The sequence below is a fragment of the Diceros bicornis genome, chromosome 2 (genome assembly GCF_020826845.1).
Source record: "Diceros bicornis minor isolate mBicDic1 chromosome 2, mDicBic1.mat.cur, whole genome shotgun sequence".
NCBI lineage: Eukaryota > Metazoa > Chordata > Mammalia > Perissodactyla > Rhinocerotidae > Diceros > Diceros bicornis.
The window spans coordinates 65,884,968-65,908,975 of NC_080741.1; the positions used below are offsets into that span (position 1 = coordinate 65,884,968).

The 24,008-nt window shown below is 37.3% G+C and overlaps 1 protein-coding gene across 1 annotated transcript; it reads left to right on the top strand.

The window, feature by feature from the left end:
* Nucleotides 1–10,910: 10,910 nt before the first annotated feature.
* Nucleotides 10,911–23,442, top strand: KBTBD8 (kelch repeat and BTB domain containing 8). Its single transcript, XM_058562627.1, has 4 exons — nt 10,911–10,969; nt 11,558–11,768; nt 15,898–17,012; nt 19,670–23,442. The coding sequence occupies exons 1-4, from the start codon at nt 10,954–10,956 to the stop codon at nt 20,131–20,133; spliced, it is 1,806 nt and encodes a 601-aa protein (XP_058418610.1). The 5' UTR covers nt 10,911–10,953; the 3' UTR covers nt 20,134–23,442.
* The last annotated feature ends 566 nt before the right edge of the window (nt 23,443–24,008 follow it).

Genomic DNA, 24,008 nt, shown 5'->3' on the forward strand with positions numbered 1-24,008 from the left:
TTCACCATCCGTTTTTTCTTTTTGTAAGGAGAGGAACCAGTTGACATTGTATGGCTAAATCTAGAACCACCCATTATCATTGTTGGAAAAATACTCTGGGGAGAGAAGCATCATCAACTTCATTTAACAAAGATTTAAATAGTGGGTTCCATCATACCCAAATAGTCGTTCTTACTTCTGTCACATTTCTTTAAGGAAAAAACTAAACTAAAACCGTTTTTATTGTCATCTCATTTCAAGATTTCAAGCTTAGATGGTAGAATTTCATTCTTTCTACTATCTCACATATCTGGGGTTTTTGTTTGTTTTTACTTTTTCATTTGAAATGTTTAAACCTGCAAGAGTAGTACAATGAATTCCCATAAACTCTTCACTTTGACTTACCAAAAGGTTAACATTTTGCGACTTTTGCTTTACTCCTGTGTGTGTATATACTTTTATGCTTATTATTTGTGCCAAATCATTTGAAAATAAGTTGCAGGAATCATGACCCTTCTCTCCTAAAGACTTGAGCCTGTATTCTCTTAGAAGAAAGCTTTTTACTCATTAAACAGAGTCCAGAGAATGAAGGGAAGAAAAGGCTAGTATTCACCAAAGACAGGTGTGAAAGGGGCCTATTTTTTTATGAAGAATTTGCATGGCAATTAAATTTTCCCTGTGACTGCAGGAGTCATAAAACAATTCCAAAGTGTGTTAGGCATGTTCCTTTGATCTCTTGTAGCCTGACTAATTAAGAAAGTGTCTGGCTTGTATTTGCACTACAAGTTTCGACCTCCTGAGGAGTCAGTAGGCTAACACAGGTGGAAAAATTAGCAATTTATTGATTTGGTACATTCCAAACATACTTGAAGTTACCTTAAGCTGTTTCTGAGACCCCAAGCTGGGTACATTCTTGTAAATGATGGTATTGGCTCCCTCTCAGCCATTAGGATTAATGTACTGCTGGGCCAGGGTTTGCCTTCTGATTCACAGATTAACAACCCATAAACATCCTTTTGCCGGGTACCACACCTTCCGTTCTAGAGCCAGTCCTTCTGCAAGCCTCAGGCTTGAGGCTCAGACTAGGAAACCAAGTTTGCCATCTGGAAACTAAATTTAAACCCAAGTTGATGCTGAAGGCCAAAATTTCCTCAGTGTAACTTCCTTATAGCTCTTAACATTTAAGTATAAAAAGTTCCTTCCACTTGCCTCCCTTACCTCTGCATTCATTTGTGTTTGACAAAGCCGGTCTCACAAACTCCGTAATACCCCTGAGCTTTAACACACCTCTCCCTTGGTCACTTACCTTCAATCATTTCCTGACTGCTCGTATCTTGGTAGAATGTTCTTAGAGAAAGGTGCTCCTATCAAGAAAGTCTCGCAATAGCACTCACATAAAGCTTATCATCCAGGGTCAGCATCTAATTAAGTCATGCCACTTTATTTTTCATTGGGACTAGACCTTGCTTAATCAAGTTGGCAGATTTGTGGTACTGTCTGTTTTGAAGAGCAATGTTTTAAATTTGAATTTCAAAGTCTTTTTGAAAAAAAATTGAAAATATAGTCAATTCTCTCATGTGGATTTCAAAATGGATGTACCAGATCCCCACTTCTGAATAAAGTATCATATACCTAAACACGAAATGTGTGATGGTACACTTGGGCTTCCTGTCATGAGCATTGGTATATATAGTGTCAACTGCAGACATGCCAAAGGCATAATTTTCATTTCAGTGGATTTAGGAGCGTGTGTAAGAAAAGTGTCAAAATTACCATAGACCAGAGTTTGTCAACCTGGGCACTATTGACGTTTGAGGCCACATAATTCTTTTTTGTGGGGAGCTGTTCTGCAAATTTTAGGATATTCAGCAGCATCCCTGGCCTCTGTGTGCTAAGTGCCAGTAGCAACACCCACACTCTAAAATGTGAGAACCAAAAATGTCTCTAGACAGTCCCAAATATCCCCTGGGAGACAAAATTACCCCAGAGGAGAAGTTCTGCAATAGACGGCTTTGGTTTATTTTTCCCATATGACTGGGGTAAACTTTAATCTTAGCAACTGCTGGTTTGTTGTCAAGTCATATGTATATATGCCACAGATCGCCGTCTTAACTGCCAGGTCACTGACAGTAGGTACTAGGTCTTGTTTATTCCTGCATCACTAAGTGTCTAGCACAGTCTTTGTATGGTATGTTTGTCATTGATGCTGATTCTCAAATATTTCTGGCTTTCCTCCTTCTGAGAACAAAATTGGACTTCCCATCCTATTTGCAGTTGGGGGTGGCCACATGATTTTGTTTGGCCAATGAAATGCGAGTTGAAGTGATATGTGTCTCTCCAGATGGAAATTTTAAAAGCCAGAGCACAATTTACCACATGCTTGCTTTCCTTCTGTCGTGGTGACCAAGAACATTTGCGATGTTGACCGCTCTATGAGTCTGGGTCTCTGAGCGATTACAATGAGCACAGCCCCCTGCTCACCAGGGTTGGACATAAGCATGAGTTAAAAATAAAACTTGGGTGATTTAAGCTCCTAGAAGTATGGCATTGTTTGTAATCACAGCATATTTTAGTCTATCTTAACACATACATGCTGGTTTTAGTGTCACAGACATTTGGATTCAGAGCATCTATGAAGGCAGTTTGGTTTTTCTTCTCTTACCCTTAGCAAAGCTAGAGATCACTGATGATGAGTCTATGCCACAACAGTGAGCTGGGAAGATAGCTGCATCTCTGGTTCCTGCTCAGGTTTAAATATGATTAATCTGCAAACTGGTTAATATGCCACGAAGAATAAAAAATCAATTACAGTAATTACCTGGAAAATTAAACTGAATTTTTATTTTACTATCAGAGTACCACTACTGATAGTAAATACTGTATATTATATATCAGAGTACCAATACTGATAGTAAATACTAATAATAACTAGTATCTACTGAGTGCTTTCTTTGTGTCAGCTACTAGACTAAGTACTGTGCATAAATCTGCATAAATTATTTCCCTTATTCCTTATAACAGTTCTCTGAGGTAAATGCCCTTGTTAGCCCAATTTGAGAGCTGAAGAAACAAAGGCATGAAGAAGTTATCTGCGGGCCGGCCCCGTGGCTTAGTGGTTAAGTGTGCGTGCTCCGCTACTGGGGGCCCGGGTTCGGATCCCGGGCGTGCACCGACGCACCAGAACAATGTTCTAAGTGTTCTGGCCATGCTGAGGCTGTGTCCCACATACAGCAACTAGAAGGATGTGCAACTATGACATACAACTATCTACTGGGGCTTTGGGGGGAAAAAAATTAAAAAAGGAGAAGGATGTTAGCTCAGAGCTGGTCTTCCTCAGCAAAAAGAGGAGGATTAGCACAGATGTTATCTCAGGGCTGATCTTCCTCAAAAAAAAAAAAAAAGAAGTTATCTGCTTGTTCGAGGTCACAGCTAGAAAGTGATTCAACAGGAAATTGAAATGCGGTAGTCTGATATTTGAGCCTGTGCGTCTGGACGACTATGATAATCTACCTCCTAAAGAGTGATTTCTAATCTGATTCTGCAGAAAACCAGGCAGAGCCACAAGTTAGGGCTACATGTTCTCTAACAAGGAGGCCTTGAGCAATGGTTGGAAAAGAGCAGGCTATTTGAAAGGATGCAAGAGCAGGAGAAACCTGGCGCTTCTCCATGGATTAGGATAAACTGAGTTAACCAAACCTACTGTATTTAAGTGAATACATTTCTTTCTTAGGGATTAAACTGGATATACAAGAGGGCCCATGTAAGACATTTGTGTCTTATGTCTTCGGTTTTGTGTCACATCCAGTGTTCTAAGTGTTCTAATTTTGGTTCCAGACCCATAGAAAGCATTCCACCACAATTATGAGTCTTGAAGTCTCTATTATATTAATCTGCTTATCTTTAAGATTTACATACAGTAAAGTAGCTAATCTCCAAAGACAGCCCCCAGGGAATCATACATCCCGGGTATTCACGCTCTTGTGTAGGTCCCTCTCACAATGAATCTCGTGCTCACAAGATGACCCAGTGAGCCCCCACTGCAGTCAAGTTAACTACAGTTGACAGATAGATTTGGGGTAATTGTTTACCTTGCCATTTTCCCTTTACAAGTCTTCCCTTTAAAGTATTACTCAGTTGAGTTCCCTTATATTTTGAGATTCTCCCAATTTTCATTAATATTAAACATTTGATGGAGAGATAAGGAAGAGAGAGGAGACAAAAGTTCAACTGTTGGGAAGCTTTGCAAACTCATTCATGTATTAATTCATCCACTGTGTTACTTTCCTATTGCTGCTGTAACAAATTACCACAAGTTTAGTGGCTTAGAACAACATGAATTACCTTACAGTATTGGGTGTCAGAAATCGTAAAACCAAAGCATTGGCAGGGCTGCTTTGCAGGCTTTAGAGGATAATCTATTACCTTGCCTTTTCTAACTTCTAGAGGCCACCTGTATTCCTTGGCTCATGCTCCCTTACTCCATCTTCAAAGCACATCACTCACCCTCTGTTTCTGTCATCATGTCTCCTTTTTCTGACTTTGACTCTTTTTTCTCCTCTTATAAGGACCCTTGTGATTACATTGGATATGCCTAGATAATCCAAGATAATCTCCCCATCTCAAAATCCTTAATTTAATCACATCTGCAGAGTCTCTTTTGCTATATGAGGTAACACATTCACAAGTTCTGGGCATTAGGACATGGACATCTTTGGGCAGCCACTACTCTGCCTAATACATCCATTCACCATTTGATATATTCATTTATGCAATTAATTATGTGAACATTCATTAAGCACCTAACATATATCAGACAATGAACTAGTGGATGGGAATGTAAAGAGGAAAAAGAACTGACCAGATATACAGAAAGCAACACACACAGACCTTAAAAACAGAGTAATGAGCAAAAAATAAGAAACAGAATAAGATCCATAGCACAATACCATTGTGTAAATCACAAGGGCACATAAAACATCCGTACATGTTTTACAAGAACAGATATATACACAAGGATCCACGTCAAACCAAATAATGGTTGTGCATGAAGTGGAAGAGGTTGGGAGTAGAGATGGTGGAGTAATGAGAGGAGCACATACATAGCACAAGAGTTGGGGCTTGTGGACCAAAAATAATACTGTGTTATAAACAGCTCTGTGCACTGGATAGTTAAAAGGAAGATAAACAAAACAGTTTTAAACAATAAACATAGTATATCCATGTCAACTGCAATAGAGCTGTTAACGACGTGGGAGAACCCACAGCACAGAAGAGCCCAGAACAGACAGGAGCATGTTGTAGAACAGTGGTTCTCAGCTGGGGACGATTTTCCCCCAAGGACATTTGACAATCTCTGGGGACATTTTTGGTTGTTACATCTTGATGGGAGGTGCGACTGGCATCTAGTGGTTAGAGACCAGGGATGCTGCTAAGTATCTGATCGTGCACAGGATAGCCCCCCATGACAAAGAGTTATCTGGCTGCAAATGTGAATAGTGCTGAGGTTAAGAAACTGTGGTAGAACAACCAGAAGTAAAAATTAAATATCCCTAAAATTATTGTGGTATGCCAATAAATTTGCTTTATAAATGTTTCATTATTTGGGAGATTAAAGTACAATCAACTCCTCATCCTCTATATTCTCTTTGTTGTGTTTAATGTACCTGATGCTTTTTCTCCATGAATTTCAATTCCTGTGTCTACACGCTGAAGACCACTGCCCACTGATATTCCCTCCCTTTAGGCTTTTAATGATTCCATGAGCTTAAAAAAAAAAATTTCAGATCATGATTGAGGTTAGAAAGAATCAACAATCATTGTTTAATTCCATTAGTTCCCCTTGGTTTATAAGCCAGTCTTCAAACCGTGAAGGGTATTGATGTCTCACATTTTGACGGTGGCTTTGGCTCTCGCAATCATTCTAAGTTTGAATATTATTGAATAACTCAAGGGTTACAAACCCTATTCAGGGTCTGTAGTCTTGTACAATAATTCAATCTTGCAGTAGAATAGTGAAGCACAGTTCATTTAATAAATATTAATGGTTAATATATATATAAAATACATATATATTTCACTTAATTATTTAGTGGAAAGATAAAAAATACTAGATTACTATACCTCTAAAAATATCAGTTTAGTCTGAGAAAGTCAAGTTATTTTAACAGTATGACTATTACCCTTCTAGCTTTTCCTTTTGTTTCATTTCTTGGGGCATAAAAGTATCTCAAAACTGTACCAATAGTGCTATCCATTTATGACAGATACTAGCAGATACTAAGTGATCATGTGTTTGACACATAACTAGACGTGTTTAATGGAGAAAAAAATCCTACATCTCCTTTTCAATACTGTATCTTATTCCCAGGGACCTTTATGTACTCTAATCAAAAGGGAGTTGGCTTTGGAGCCAAAGATCCCTATATGACTATGGGCAAGTTACTTAAATTCTCCAGGCTTTAATCTCTTCATTTGTAATACTGTTCTTATAAAACTTAATTAAAATGTGAAATAACATAGGTAATACACAGCCATTAACTTTCCCTTTCCTCTTTCAGTTTCTGAATTAAGCCCCATCAACATTAAAGTGTGAACAAGCTAATGCTTTACCTTCTAGGTCAAGCCAAGATAAAGCAAATAGGTAAGAAGATACTCTACCACTTTTGTGAACACTGCTATGGTGTATATCCTCCTTTGACTCCCAGCTTAAATCCCACACTCGCTGAACAGAATCCCTTATCTCTTCTGAAATCCTTAACATTAATTTTCTGAAATACTTGTGTTATGCTAACTAGGGCTGCCTTCAGCCCTCATTTTTTAGTTGATTTTCATATGAATATGTTTTATCTCCATGGATAAACTATAAAGTCTTTGAGGTCAGGAATCATATACACATATGACATAAGGTATATAATATATATGTATGACATAAGGTATATAATATATATATCTGACATAAAGGATATGTATATGTATGACATAAGGGATATATATATATATATGACATAAGGTATGTATGATGTATGTATGTATGTATATACCTACGTCATATGTGTATGCACCTTCGTCTATTCAGGTTGCTATAACAGAATACCATAGACTAGGTGACTTATAAACAACAGAAATTTATTTCTCATGGTTCTGGAGGCTGAAAAGTCCAAGCTTAAGGTGCTGGCAGATTTGGTTGCTAGTAAGGGCCTGCTTCCTGGTTCACACGTGGCTGTCTTCTCACTCTGTCCTCACATGGTGGAAGCTCTCTGGGGTCTTTTTTTAAGGGCACTAATTTCATTCATGAGGGCTCCACCCTCAAACCTTAATCACTTCTCAAATGCCCCACCTCTTAATACTATCTCAATGGGGATAAGGTTTCAACATGAATTTTGAAGGGACACAGGCGTTCAATCTCTATCTCTATCTCTATCATCTATATCTATTGTTTCTGGTATCAGAAACATTGCTTTATACAGTGCTTGCCCAGAATGCAGGTTTGGGGAGGGTAATAAATATTTTTGAGGAATCAAATATCTCTGCCGCTAGTTTTATAGTCTCTTTTTTCACATACATGCAAAATTTCAAATACTTAAAAGACAAATTAATGTGTTTTAATATCCCCCAGTATGATCAAATTCAATGATTCACAAAATGCAATCTTCTAGTTATTACCATGTTGAATCCTCATATCACCTCAAAGGGCATAAAAATTAAAATACAACAAAGGCCAGTAATGTCCAATCAGTAAACCTGATGTTAATATCCATTTAGAGTTTTGTTGTTAAACTAAATCATATGCAATATATAAGACTCTAGAAATTATCAAAAAGACACTTTTTCAGTATGTGATATATTAAATTTATATTCAAATAATTACTTTTGTTGCTTCATTTTAGGCATTAATCCAGCCAATATGAAAGTCTTTAGCAAGGAAAAATGTCACATTTTGTTGTAGCTGTAGCCTGAGAACGATAAATATGTAAGGATGTCATTTGCCAAAAGGTAAGAGTCACAGATACTCTCTCTTTGCTTTCATTTTATATAGCTCTGGTCAATTTCACAGCCTCAAACAGTACTGAACAGGGAAATTGGAAAACAGCAGAATCGATTTGCAGAAGTGAAGTCCTATTTTCTTTTACACCTTCTTCATCAGAATTGCTATCATTCTTATGTTGTGTGGTATTGTTATCGACAGTAGCCTGGGCACAGCTGATAATCGCTAAAAGTCATTCTCTTAAAGTGGGAGCAGAAAAAAAAAAGGCAACTGTGCAATTTTCTCATTTTCTAAATTTGCTGCTTTCATAATCCTTCATCTTTGCTAGAATTTAAATCTAAAGACTTATTCTACTCTCAAACAACCATGATAGTAACAATCTTCTATGCATCTGGTTCCTAGGTAATAAAAATTAAAATAATAAAGCTATAAATGTCTAGTTTGAACTCAGTATAGGTCCCTAAAATATTCTGGTTTGTTTTTTCAATTTTCGTCCTTACTAAATTTTACTTTAAACTGTAAATATTTGAGAAAATTACTTCAGAGGACAATATAATACTTAATATATTAAGAAGAAAACAGGTTTACTTTCTCTTCTGCCTTTCTAGATTGGCAGTAGGTTCCTACTAAATTTCAAATCAGAGCTATTTGAAAACAAAGCTGTAGCCTTTGGCTATTTAGTATCAACCCTGAAACAAAATCTCCTTTGTGTTCTTAAAGATCATTGAGAATGAATAGTGTGGGACTATTGGCTTAATTTTTACATCCTCCTACTTGTTCTGGTTTTTTTTTTTTAATGCATTTCTAAGGATGAAATCTTTACTATGTAATGCCATCTGCCCAGTAAAATGGAGTCTATTTACAGTGTCATATAAATGGCAACCTTGTAATTATAAATGTTCACTTTTTTCCCCTACTTATATTTAGATTGTCCTTTGTTCTTTGTATTCTGCTTAACCGCAAATTCAGAAATTTTTGTCAGTGGAAGAATCAGAAAACTTTCTTTTAATCAATTAAACAATATTGCCAAGTCTGTTAGTTAATTATGTGAGAATTAAATTAAAAAGAAAATTGGCCAAATTTCTTAAGGCTTAGATAGGTAGGCGGCTACAACGAAAACAAAACACAAATAAGAAAACCTCTATTTTAACAGGTTTGAAAAAGTTGCCACATAAAACACACAACACAATTAAATTTGAATTTCATATAACAAATGATATTTTACTTTAAGTATGTCCCAAATATTGCATGTTCTGTATTTTATTTTGCTAAATCTAGCAACCCTAAGGATTGATGCCATTTTTTCTTAATACCATCAATATTGTGAGCAAAACCCTCACTGTTTTCATAAGTTATAAAGCAACAGCAATGAACTCATAAAAAATGGAATTTAAAGTTCTGAGTAACAAAAGTTAACTTAATATCATCCATGCAGATCTGTGCATATATGCTTTTCATAAAGAAGAGTTAAAAGTGCATATCAACATCCATATATTCCAGCCTCTGGAAAACACCAATTCTTGTTAACTTGCACAAAATTATAGTACTTTGAGCTCCAAATTTTGCAGCAGACCTAGGGGACAGAACTGGATTGTTCTTCATCATTCTCTCTCTTTCTCAATCACAACTTAAATTCCAAGATCCTTCATCAAGAAGTTCAACTGTTTGATCTTTTCAGTGTTAGAAAAGCTACACACATGGACGAACAATATCTCTACTAAAAATTCCTTCCCATTCACTGATAATACTTCCTTACATTTCAAAGGTCTAGAAATAGCACTTCCAATGATAGCTCATTTGTGCCTTACATTTATTTTTAAAATATTAAGTATCTATAAGGTGCCAGGCACCCTGTTAGATGCTAGAAACACAAGAGAAGTAAATCAAAACATCTTAGTAAAATTTTTGCTTTCTTGCAAAAGGCTTGCAGCCTATAAGGCAGATAGAATTGGAATTATCATTCATATGTTACAGGTGAAGGAGCTAAGTGCTCAAGAATTAAAGGGTATTATCCAAGGTCCCATATTTAGTAAGTAGAGAGCAAGGGCTTCAGTAATCGTCCCTGGCACCAGGCTCAGGGCACTCTCCAACATTTCTGCAAAGGAAATCCCAGACTACTTAGTATCTTAACCCCTCCATTTTCCAGGAGCAAAAAGGAAAGCGTCTTAAATCCCTCTGTAATGTTCACGTGCACTTAAAAGTGGAACAGGTGTTCTCTGTGTGTTCAACAAAAGCAAGGCATGAGTGGGAGTTAAAGATCCTGAGCAGCCGTTGTAACCAAACCAAGTTAATTTGTGGAAACCGCAGCGCTCAGCCAAGGCGATGCTATTTCAATTGGGTGTCACAGGTGACTCATCAGAGATGGCTTGCTTTGGGGCCTTCTGATATTTTTCTTCAGGGTGGGGTGTCAGATTTCCTTCGCATTTTTGGACAACAGCCCTCTTGTCTGTTTCCAAATTTTTCTGGTCTCACAGCCCTCACGCAGAGCCCGCTTTCATACCGGAAGCTAGTCATTGGCAGGAGGTTTAGGGAATGAAGAACAAGGTGAAAAAATGAACCAGGGGCCTGGAGAGAGACCTAAAATGGGGGAAATTTGCACTTCAAGAGCTTTCTCTACCCCAGCCCCTCAGAATGACAGCTCTGCTCAGCCAGAAGACTACCTCTCCCGGCAGGCACTGCGCGCCCCACGGACACAGGCTGGCCGGCTCCCTGCTCCCCACCTCCGCCAGAACCAGCCAATAGGAATCCCTGGCTTGAGCCTCCGCCCGACCCGGACCACGCGGGAGCGGGGGCAATAAAACTACATTTCCCGATGCACCTGTGCGCACCTCATGGCCAATCGGCGCCCGGAATTCGGAGGCTAGGGGCGGAGCCGGATGGATGGGCCACCCCATTGGCTAGGGGAAGCTTAGAAGAGCCGGAACCCGGGAGAGAGAGAAGCGAAATGACATTTCCTCTTTAAATAGCTGGAGCCGGGGCCCCGTCGAGAAATGGCCGCGTCGGCAGGTGGGTCGCGTGGTGGCTAGGGAGGTGTGTTGCGGGGGAGGTGGGCCGGGGGCCAGGCTCATGCTGCGAGTTGAGGAGGTGGCGATGAGCAGTTGGAGACAAGGATGGAGAAGTGGAGAAGGATGAGGGGAAAGAGGATGGATGGAGTGGAGGGCGGTGGGCAGTCCGGCCGAACAGGGATGGGGAGGCCGGGTACCCGCCGCCGCTCCGACCCTTTCGGGAGGAGGTTGAGGGGACACTGGCGGCCGCCGTCCATTGAGCCTCCCTCGTGAGGCTCCTGCCTCCGTTGTCGGCTGTGACATTCCGGCTCTCGGCGGAGTCGCCGCAGACACCTCGCCTGTTCTGCTCGCATGGTCCCTCCGCGAGCGCGGCATCGGGCTCGCCGGGCTCCCGGAGGAGCAGCACGCTGGTGTTTGAACTTGCATCGCAGCTCGCTCTCTCCCAGATCCTACCTCGCGGTCCCATTTGGTGGTGTATGTATACATACATGTATTTTTGTAAGGGGAAAAAAACAAGCCAAACAAACAAATCCGCGACGCCGTAACTGGCTCCGAACTTCTTGTGGTTGTACGATTTTTCTCCTCCTAGATTTAAGTAAGTCTTCCCCAACACCGAATGGGATTCCATCTTCAGACACAGCCAACGATGCCATGGACCCCTTCCATGCTTGCAGTATTCTTAAGCAACTCAAAATAATGTACGATGAAGGACAGTTGACAGACATTGTAGTGGAAGTGGATCACGGGAAAACATTTTCCTGTCATAGAAACGTTCTTGCTGCAATCAGCCCTTACTTCAGGTATGATAATGGTAGAAACTTCTATCGATATTTGCACTGAGTTCCCTTTCTCCCTCAATATTGCCCACTTGATTATGTTATTGAGATGCGACAATGAAATGAAACCAATGAGTCTGTTTCCTGAAAATAGATAATAGGCCCTATTCTGTTAAGCCCTTGTTTTTGACCTAATGGATTCTTCCAGAATTCAGGTGGTTGGTTTTTAAGTTAGTGAATATGTTTTTGTTCGTTAATTTCAGGTAAATAACCAGAAAATCTAGAATTGTGCTGCCCAGTATAGCAGCCACTAGCCACATGTGGCTATTTAAACTTCAATTACTTAAAATTAAGTAAAATTAAAAATTCAGTTCCTCATGCATACTAACCACATTTTAAGTGCTCAGTAGCCACATGTAGGTAGTGGCTGCCACATTGTACAGCCCAGATATAGAGCATTTCCATCACTGAAAGTTTTATTGGACAGTGCTGATTTAGAATTTGTTCCAAAAATTTATCCATGATGTGTATTTCTTTAGTGCATGTAACTCTTTTAGGGTTTAAAACATAATAGCCTGTTCTTTTAAAAACACATTACCATTGGATAGATTGTGTTAATGCCAGCAGGGTAAAAGCAATAAAATAAAAATAAATGAAATATAGTTTCTATGTGCCTTAGGCCTTAGACTAGTGATTATTTCCAAGATATCCAGAAGTATTTTTAAGCTAAGTTTTCATTTTCATTTATATTCATCTTTGTGTATCATACAACTGAAAAGTAAAAATTCAAAACTTGGGTCTAAAGAATAATTTCATACTCTAAGAAAAGATCAGTGATAAAGGCAGTTTCCTGCTTGAATTTAACTTCTCCTTTTGTTTCAAATGCTCACTTTTTTAAGCCTTTCAGTATTCAAAAATGGTGACAGTGAATGACAGTGAAATAATTTTCTCAATCAAACTCTGTGCTTTTTCCTTTTGAAGGTGTTTACCTTTATAGGGCATATAGCACTGTAGTGTTCCAGACAGTAGTTTCTGGTTCCTCTTTCTCAGAATACTGGGTTAAATATAGTCACTTCAGTTTGATGCTTGTGATGTAACCATTTAGACTTGCCTAGGGTAGGTCACTGGACTATTAAGTATTAACCGTCATGAGGCAGTGAGCTGGAAATAAAAAAGAAGAAACTCATGTTCACAGAAGGTATGAAGTTTGGCCTGGTAATGGAAGCTGCTCGTGAGATTCACTTATCCAGAGCATCTGTTAGATGTGGTTAGGTCATTTATGCATTTCAATATATGTCACAATTACTATTTATCAAGCTCTGGGCTAAGTATATTGCTTTATATAACCTTCACAGTCCTGTCTCTGCACAGTTGTTATTCCCATTTTACATGTGAAAAAGCTGAGGCTCAGGAAGATTAAGTGACCTGCCTAAATCATCTATCTAACTAGTAAGTGGCAGAGGCCAGATTCGATTCCAGAGCCAGGCATCTTAGTCACTACATAACTTTTAAGAACAAGAGTGGGTCCTCTTTAAAGTCGCCTTTCAGAGGTTTTTATTGTATACTAGATTTGAATAGTAAAAAAAACAGAACAAAACATTGAAACTTCAAAGTGAAAATGTCTATATCTTACCGAAATTTTATACTCTGGCTTATATTATTTAAATATCATACTTAATTAAAATTAGTTTTGAAGACCTAGACAAATCACTTTAAAAGAAATATGCTACAATAGATTTTCTTAATTTCCAAGAAGTTTAGGAAATGCTTGGAAAACTTTCTAAGCATAAGATATGTGAATTCAAATGAAGATATTTGGCTAGAAAGCTTAATGATTAGGTTCTTATCTCCTGCTAGAGGTTTTTGTACAGAAGTTTCTTGGCACCGGTGCTGCTCCTTATGTGAGATCTAGAAAGTCACACTTAATAGCTTCTAAGTCTTGCATCACTGGTGGAAGAATTAGAATAGCTTTAAATCTGGCATGGCTGTTTCATGATCCCAGTGACTTGTCAGAATTAAAATTTGCATGATTATTAGAAATTTTTTGCTGCTCAGAATTTTGTGTGAGGGAGTGCTTCCATTTTATATAGAGTTTACATAAAGAACCTATTAGAACAGAGGAGAACTCATCAAGTGTCACACTGCTCCGGTGTGTGAGACCAGCCCAGTCAAGTCAGTAGGAGTTCCCATGTGGTAATGGTCTCCTTTGGGAGTTAATCTTTGCCTCATGAAGGGCTTTATTTTTCTTTTTAATTGGTAGCTGTACAGCTGAGTTTTTCAGAACCTGAATTGAAAACTAGCTTATACATTGGAACATCTAGTTTTCAGTCATTGAAAAAAGCCTATGTGAGGGGCCGGCCTCACGGCACAGTGGTTAACTTAGGTGCGCGCTCTGCTTCGGCAGCCTGGGTTAGTGGGTTCGGATCCCAGGTGTGGACCTACACCACTTGTCAGCCATGCCGCGGCAGCAACACACATACAAAATAGAGGAAGACTGGCACAGATGTTAGCTCAGGGCTAATCTTCGTCAAACAAAAAAAGGAGAGGATTGTCTCCTCAGGGCAAATCCTCCTCAGCAAAAAAAAAAGCCTATGTGATATTAAACTTAAAATTTACATTGTAGAAGTGAAAATAGGGTTCAAAGATGGTTAACCCAGGCAGCAAGCTGACTTATTGTGTCTTTGTATACCTCCAATATTTCTCATATTGCATTTTTAAATTAATTTCATGTATTTGATGGAGACTTCAAAAATGACTGGAAATCTTTCTATTTAAGGATATTTTTCATAACACAGCACTTAAAATGGGAAGGGTCTGGACGTGAATAATCAACTGTATCACCAATGTTAGGTCAATTTCTTCAACAGATAGCTATTAAGTATCCTAGGGCACACAGCCCTTTTCTCAAAAGGCTTTTAAAAGAGCTTTAGATTTGATTTTTATATTTAATTTTAAGAACAGCCTAGAAAGAAACCTTATAGAAGGGAAAAGAAAGGCAAATGATGTTTGTCAATGACTAATACTTAAATAAAGAGCCAGGCTTTTGGCTACTTGATGTTTTGGCCAAGAAAGTCCCATAAATGCATATTTTAATTCTAAAAACAAAAAAAACTCGGTCTCAAAGGCAAGTTTGGGATTTAAAAAACCATTATCTCAGGCCAGCCCTGATAGCCTAGTGGTTAAAGTTCGGCACTCACCCCTTTGGTGACTCGGGTTGGCTTCCCAGTTGCGTTAAGTATACCACCCATCTGTCTGTTGCCATGCTGTGGCCGTGGCTCACACAGAAGAAGTAGAATGACTTAGAACTAGGATATACGACCATGTACTGGGGCTTTGGGGAGGAAAAAAAAAACCAAACCATTATCTCCAAAGAATCAGTTAATTCTTAAGCTCTCCTTAGAAGTAGGCATTATATTAACCCTACCATAATCTTTATTTATATACAGATATAACTACGTAAAATATGGTAACTTTCAGAAAATTAAGTTTATTTCTTTAAGCAAAGGTTTTCAAAATGTCCAAGGATAAGTGAAGTGATATTCTTTATCTTCCTTATAATGATTAAGAAAGCACTCAAAAGATAATAGCTTTAAAAAGGAGTAGGGAGAGAATATGAACTTCTGAAGACCATCTTGTTTTTTCTAAGATGAAGTTTTTAAAGATATATTTGGGGCACAAGTTGCCTTGTAAATTTCCACTGGGACCTGAAAAGTTTTATTAGACAGTCTCTGCATGCTAATGTATCACATTAACACCCTCTAGGTACTCTTCAACTTTCTGACTAGCCTGGCAATTTAAGATCTCAAGTCCCTAAGGCAATTTGACCAGAAGCATATAGGGGCTCCAAGGAAAATAAGGTGTCCTGGAATATTCCATGGCACTTTTGGTGTGCTTTAATTAGGTATACTCTCCTTTTCTCAGAGTTGGCACAACGTGGACTGGTCCTGAAAATAGGGTTTTTGAGATTAGCCAGAGTAAATCCTTCTGCTAGATGATCAACTTTTATTTGCATTCAGAATTTCAAGAAACACATTAGGAAATATTTTCCATTTTCAGAAGGTTATCTTTGTGGCAACTTTATGTTTTGAAAAATTCCCCACAATAGTTTTTATTTGTAGCACACATATCATAGTAACCACTCTTTCCTTCCTAGATCTATGTTCACTAGCGGCCTTACAGAAAGTACTCAAAAAGAAGTTCGAATAGTTGGTGTTGAAGCTGAATCGATGGATTTAGTGTTAAACTATGCCTACACCTCCAAAGTTGTTCTGACAGAGGCCAATGTTCAAGCCTTGTTCACTGCAGCTAGCATCTTCCAGATTCCTTCCATTCAAGACCAATGTGCTAAGTATATGATCAGTCATTTGGACCCACAAAATTCTATTGGGGTCTTCATCTTTGCTGATCATTATGGTCATCAAGAACTCGGAGATCGATCAAAAGAATACATCCGTAAAAAGTTTCTATGTGTCACCAAAGAACAAGAATTTCTCCAGTTGACAAAAGACCAACTGATAAGTATACTTGACAGTGATGATTTAAACGTAGACCGAGAAGAGCATGTTTACGAAAGCATTGTAAGATGGTTTGAACATGAACAGAATGAAAGAGAAGTGCACCTTCCAGAAATTTTTGCCAAATGCATACGTTTTCCTCTGATGGAAGATACTTTTATAGAGAAAATTCCACCTCAATTTGCACAGGCTATAGCCAAAAGCTATGTAGAAAAGGGACCATCCAATACCAATGGCTGTACACAGAGACTTGGAATGACTGCGTCTGAAATGATCATATGTTTTGACGCTGCCCACAAACACTCAGGAAAGAAGCAAACAGTGCCTTGTCTAGATATAGTCACAGGAAGAGTGTTTAAACTATGCAAACCACCAAATGACCTAAGAGAAGTGGGGATTCTTGTGTCACCAGATAATGACATTTACATTGCCGGAGGGTACAGGCCAAGCAGCAGTGAGGTATCCATTGACCATAAGGCAGAAAATGATTTCTGGATGTATGACCATTCCACCAATAGGTGGCTATCCAAACCATCCTTGCTTCGAGCCAGAATAGGCTGCAAACTGGTGTATTGCTGTGGTAAGATGTATGCAATTGGAGGTCGTGTTTATGAAGGCGATGGGAGAAACTCACTAAAATCTGTGGAGTGCTACGACAGCAGAGAAAATCATTGGACAACTGTTTGCGCAATGCCTGTTGCAATGGAGTTTCATAATGCTGTGGAGTACAAAGAGAAGATCTATGTTTTACAGGGTAGGTGCCTGAGTGATTTAGTTCTTCATGAAAGGGTAACAGGTCAAATTGTGGTTTTCTTACTTATACTAAAACAGGTGTTTGTTCCTGTTGACTGAGGAATACCTCTGGCTTTCTTATCATAAACTATTTGTTGGAACAACCTGTTCTTTAAAGAACCTATAAAGAAAATAAATTTTGAATCAAAAAAGGCAGATATTTTTAAGTTACTAAAATGATCCTGTAAGTTTTTTATCTTCTTATTGTGTTTTGACATCATGTGGAATAAGTATTTTTGAAAACGTTCTTTAATAAATAAGAGTTTAGCATTTTGGGAAAACTATTTCAGAGCTGTTTTTAAGACTTTAAACAAGAAAGCAAGTTTGATACATAACTTTTTTGCTCTTCAATAATATATAATCAAGACATGTTGTAGCAAGTACTTTTCTTATGGAACTTTGGGAATCAGTTTAAAAGAGAAAAAAGAACAGAGCATCAACTGAAGTTATACTATTCAGTTACCAAAGAATTTTGTATAAGCTTTATGATTGCAAAGGTTAGAAAACTTAATTACAAAGAGTTTGAAATTACAGTCTTCAGATTTTAATTTCACTGCAGTTTATGTTGCCTTCCACAATACATTGTTGTCAATGAAAAACTTTGAGACGTCACTTTTTTTTTTTTTTTTTTTTTTTTACTTTTATCATTATAAGAGGGACGAGGGACTATCTAATATACTTAGTTTTTTTTTTTTTTAAACTATTGAAGACCAGAACTCTGGCAAAGATGATACAGTAGAAGTAGAAACAGTGACTGGGTGAGAATAAATAAGACATTTGATCCAAAGTTCTGATTTGTGATAACTAATGTTTTCCTTGTGTTTGGTTTTTTACGCATTTTAGTTGCTTGAATGTTATATGCAATGTTGATAATACCAACATTGTTATTCCTCTACTGTTTCTTAATTGTTTATATAGAAATGTTTCCTCACACTTCTTCAAGAAAACAAGGTAAAAGGGGCAACTTCTGTGTAATTACATGTGATTTTTTAGCTCTTATCCAATTATATATTTTTTAATTATGTTTTTTGCTCTAATCTGTTATTTGACTTGAAATCTCCTAGAAATGCCTGAATCCATTTGTTTGAAGTTCAATATAAAGTTAATTCTCCAGAAGGAGTAGTACTCTCTAGTGCCTTCTTTTAGTTAAGTAGAAGCACAGGCTTTGTTGGGGTTTGTTGGTCTTGGTGAAAAATGGAATATAAGAATGGATGTTTAATCTATTGAGTATGGTTGGATAGGTTATATCATCCAATACGATGAAGCTCTCTCTCTATATTTTGGTCTTATTGGCTAAGCAGTTAGTTAATAGAGATGGAATTAATTATAAGACTCCCAGTTGGAAGGTAAAGGTTGTGTATTATTGTAAATACTAAAGCAAAGTAACAATGAATTAATAGAAATTCGGAGTTGGAATGAACATTGTTTAATCTGAGATTTATATAAGAGGGATCTGAAGAGGGTTTTCTTAATTGGTTTTAAATTTAAAGAGGATTTTAGATTTTAAAAATCAACTTTTTGTGTGTCATCTTTCCTTTCTATAAGAAATTTGTAGAGAGGTAGTACACTTCAGAAAGTTTTAATTCTTATCTTTTTTATTAAGAATCCTGTTACAAGTTAGTCAATGATGTGCAAGCAAAAGGTATTTTAAGGAAAATTGAAATTAAAGCGTCACTATTATTAAATAGGCAGTTAAATTTGTAGATAAGAGTAAACCTAGTTCAAAACAGTTTTCAAGGGGAAGCTCAATTTAGAAGCAGGTATTTCTAATCTAAACAAAGCCTCTTTATATAAATAAACTTGACATGAGTAGTTGGAAGCTTATGTTGTACTGTCTGTGGCTTTTGGAGTATCATTTAATCTATTCATAAAGGGTTCAGATTTTTATTACAAGGATTTTATACAAATGTTATAATTAGCAAAACTTGTAAATCTTCACTAGTTTAATTCTTTCAGACATTTTTACATTGGCAGTCTGACTCAGCATACCCTTTTATTGTCAAAATAGAATTGAAAGTGACTCAAAGTCAAGTCTATGAACCACATATGTCTTTTCTATCTTATTGAAGCCATGTTTTCTCTTCTTGAATATTTGTCTTTGCATTATAGCAACACTTAAGATAAAACACCTTAGTGGCCCATAGATAAAAATCTGAGCAATTCCATGTACTGTCTTCTAATTAAATAATCAGCACACAAATTTATAATGGCTTATTTATGATGAAGCTAGATATATATTTTTATCTTACTGGTTAAGCATTAGTAATAATGCTCTTTTAGAGCTGGCTTAAAATAAATTTTCTGAAATATACAATTGGATAGAATAAATGGAAGCCAGCTCTTAACTATTATTCTGCCGTCAAGCCAAAGTAACTCATCATACCTCCCCAATACGATCACCTCAATTCAGATTGACTATAATATTAGGTGTTATGTTGTACCATGGAATGAAGAACTTTTAGGTTATTTTGTAATCTCATATTTAGTGTATCTCTGGAGATTAGAAAGGAAATATTTTAGAAAAAAAATATTTGTAAAATTATGCTCTTTAGTCTTCAACCTTAAAACCAAAAAGAGACATGACAATGTACATATTCTTGTTTTCTTTTCTCTTTTTAGGAGAATTTTTCCTCTTCTATGAGCCTCAAAAAGACTACTGGGGTTTTTTAACTCCCATGACTGTGCCTAGAATCCAGGGCTTAGCAGCTGTATACAAGGACTCTATTTACTACATAGCTGGAACCTGTGGAAATCATCAACGTATGTTTACTGTAGAAGCCTATGACATTGAGCTAAATAAATGGACTCGTAAGAAGGACTTCCCCTGTGATGAGTCCATAAATCCATATCTTAAACTGGTACTTTTCCAGAATAAACTCCATTTATTTGTTCGAGCTACTCAAGTGACTGTTGAAGAACATGTCTTCAGAACCAGCAGAAAAAATTCCCTTTACCAATATGATGACATCACTGACCAATGGATGAAAGTGTATGAGACCCCGGATCGGCTCTGGGACCTTGGCCGGCATTTTGAATGTGCTGTTGCTAAACTCTATCCTCAGTGTCTTCAGAAAGTACTTTAATGAGTAGCAGGCCTTAGTGAGCTCACTGGCATTTCCTACTTGAGGAAACATAGTCTTACAATGATATAAGAAGTGCTGTCAGTATTGAAGAAAGCTGAGAGAGTTTACACTCTACATGGAAATGGGCGCTCTTAAAGATTACAATGTAGGGAGGGATTTCTTTTCATCCTTATAATGTTTTCATTTCATTAAGCAAAAGGTAACAAAGTGCAATTATCAGCATTATTTTTTTCTGGTATAAAAGTAATCATATCATTCTAGAATTTTGTGATAAATAGTCTCTGAGATACCAGATGAATTGACAACTATGCACTCTCGTAAGAGCAGTTAGGGTATTATTGGTTAGAGATATCCCAACTAGTTTGATGTGACTTTTTATTTTAAATACGGGTAAAAATCTGAGGCAATATCACTAGGACTTTAGCTGTGACCTCGTCAACACAAGAAGTACTAACTTAGATCCTCATTCTTCATATATATATATTGGTGTACCATTTTCAAATGTACTGAGATTTAAATGTGTTCTGTTATTAGAGTAGATGGAAAGAAAAACAAATCAGTCCCAGAAAGAGCTTTTGGTCTGATTGTTTCATAATTCCCATGTAACTTTAAGTTAAGCTAAAGTTTTAGAGTAGCAGTTTTCTGTTGATAAGTTTTTCAAGTGCTAACACTGTCTCATTTTTAAAAATTCCGAGAAGGCCTCACATTCGCAGGTGGCTGGTGCTAGTTTAAGTTAATTCGTGTGTTTAGCTAGATAGATTTAAAATGTCTGAGCCTATGCTTTCCTTTTAAATTGGTATGTTAGTTTTGCAGCCATATAACTTTACCTGTTGAACTCTTGTGATTTCACAAGATTCTCTACTTATGGGATAGCAAGATATGGCCGCTTACTGGTCTAACTGGACTCAATCTTAGAATAATGAGAACATTATATTCAGTTTGCACTAACATGGGCCATTTTGTTGCCTGACCTCCTTTTCCATCCTCTAGCTGTCCAGTCATTATCGGTACAATGAAAGGTAACTTATTTCTCTTCTGCACAGAGCATAATGTGAAGTTGTACACTTACTATTTTCCAGAAACGTAAAACTCCTGCAGTGGTCTAATTTAATGGCTTTTAAGTTACATATGACAATTGAAACCTCATTTTTTTTCATTTTTGCACTTAAACAATGATGAATAGTTTTACATTGAAAACTTTGTTCTAGCTGAAGGTGATTGAGAAGGAAAAGAGTGAGTGAATAGAACCATAGCATTCTAAATCACTTTTCATATTTAACTGATGAATTTCTAACAGTCAGTTAGGAATATTAACATGAAGGACAAAGCAACTCATTTGTAATACCTAGGGCAGATATTTGGATCAGTAACTTATTTTTTACTATGCCTAGAATAATTGATACAGGAATAAGTATAGGCTGGAATCTGTCCCCAACTAGAACATTTTGATTCTCTTAAAGAAAACAAACTGGCATGGTTTGTGTTAAAAACTCTTGCACCAATTGTAATGTGATACTGTGAAACAAATTTAAAGCATTGCCTCTTTACATCACATACCTCGTTTTTCAGAAACTTTCCAAACTGCTTGTCCTAGACCTCTACAAGTAGGGAATGGTTTCTGAAGCAGAATTTAAAGTGGACAGCATTTATAGAATTAACGTTTTAAAATCTAGTCTTGGGAAGCTAGATATGTGGTTTCTTCTTATTGGCCTTGATAGTGTGTCTATAATCTCTTTATAACTTTGTTAACCAATAACCTATTTTTTTCTCCCCAGTTCTTTATCTTCTGTTTTCTTTATCTTCATGCTATTTGGGGGCTATTTCTGTGAGTTTTTTGAAGCATCTTTACAGTGTTGCATTGCAGAGGGGAGGAAAAAAAATAACTAACTTTTGCAAGAGATGTTCATGTAATTTATTTTTGAAAGCTTTGTTGAATATCTAAGTTTCCTGCCGCTTTTTGACAATCTTCTGTATTTATTTAGAAAAACGTGTTACTTGAAAACATGACATAGGACATTGTGTTAGCAATTTACATGTGCCGTATGATATATAGGAGTACAACATACTGTGGGTAATTCTACAGTAGATTTATTCTGTTGATCTGCACAACAGCTGACCCTTTTGCTATAATAATTTATATTGAGGGTGTGCTCTAGTATAGTGTGTTAAAGCCAAGGTTTAGAATTTGCTACAGGAGTAGAATATATATGGAATTTTGTATGAAGAACTATTTGTTTATATAGCTGGGATATTTTGCCACTTTTAAAATGATTTCAGAAGTCCTAGAAAACGAAGATTAGTAATATGTGTGGGTATATGTTTAGATATTTAAGGTACATTTGCATAGTTTGATGAGAATATAAGTAAAAGGCACAATGGGTACTACAGAATTAGAATATATGTCTACCATATGGCAGTCACACTTCACCTTTATTTTTGCATTTGAAGAATATATGTAGCACTTTCCTATATATTTTTTACACATTGAAAACTGGACTTGGTATAACTTTGCTATAGGAAAGGAGAAATTGTATTCTTTTTTTCCCATCTTTGTTTTCTGTTATCCTACAAAGTTGATGCTTAAGTGTCAAGCTGATTTCATTGGTGCATGAGAAAAAGTGGATGTGATCTGCAAGGAATCAGATTCCCTATGTGAAGCAGTTTAAAATGGCATTCAACGTTCAGTGCTCAGGTATGTAGTAAGTACTGTAGTCCTTTGGGGGCAAATGTGTAGATATTTTTAAACATTTTGCCATAATTGCACAATTTTTTGCATTTTTACCTGATGGCATTGTTTCTTATAATAATAAAACCTTTTCTGATTGAAAACGTCCATTGTAAATTGACCTTTGACTATTGAGTTTTGCAGAATTAAAATTTGGAGGAAATCATGAAATACCTTATGTCATGGTGGAATGGAATGAGATTTTAATCTAGCAAATATTTGGCCTCTGGTACAAAATGAACTAGTTAATATCACCTTATATAATGCTCTTTAAATTCTAAAGCAAGCTCACTTGTATTGGTAACTCCCCTGTTCCTTTTCTTCTGGCCTAAACTCATGTTATTCCACGCCTCTCTCTCACACTTCATATCCAATCCTTCAGGAAATCCTGCTTCTTCTTTCAAAATACACCTACACTCTGACCACATACCACTTGCACCACTGTCAGCCTAGTCTAAACTAGCCTACTTCGTGTGCCTTCTATCACCCATGACCCCTTGTAATCTATTCTGTTCTCTGCACAGTAGCCAGAGTGATCCTGTTAAAACGTAAGTCAGAGTACATCCCTCTTGGGCTCAGACGCCTCCAATGGCTTCCCACCTCCCTTCGTATGAGAGCCAGACTCCTTCCTTACGTGATCTACACTCTCCAACCCCAGCTTTTGGACCTCATTGTCATTCCACTGGCTCACTCTATTCCAGCCACAACTGCTGTTCCTCAAACATGCCAAGCCCCTCCAACATCAAGGCCTATGCCCTCGCTGTGTCTTTTGCCAAGGATGTTGTGACAACTCACTTACTTTATTCAAGGCTCTATTAAAATGCCAGAGAGGCCTTCGTTGACCACTTTATGTAAAATAGAACACCCTCCCTCCAGCTCCACCTCCACCCATAGCACCTGTCTTTTCTTGCTTTCTTTTTCTCATATATTTCCCTATTGAAATGTAAGCTGCACCAAGGCAAGGAATTTGTTTTATTCATTATGCACCTCAGAGCAGTGCCTAGCACACAGTAGGCACTCAATAAATGTCTGTAAAAAGAAATGAATTTTAAGTCTCAAGGCATGCTGAGAAGTGGTAGGACCAGTACTACCATCTCTGTTTTATCAGATAGAAAACACAAAGACCAAGTGAATTGCTTAAGGTCATCTA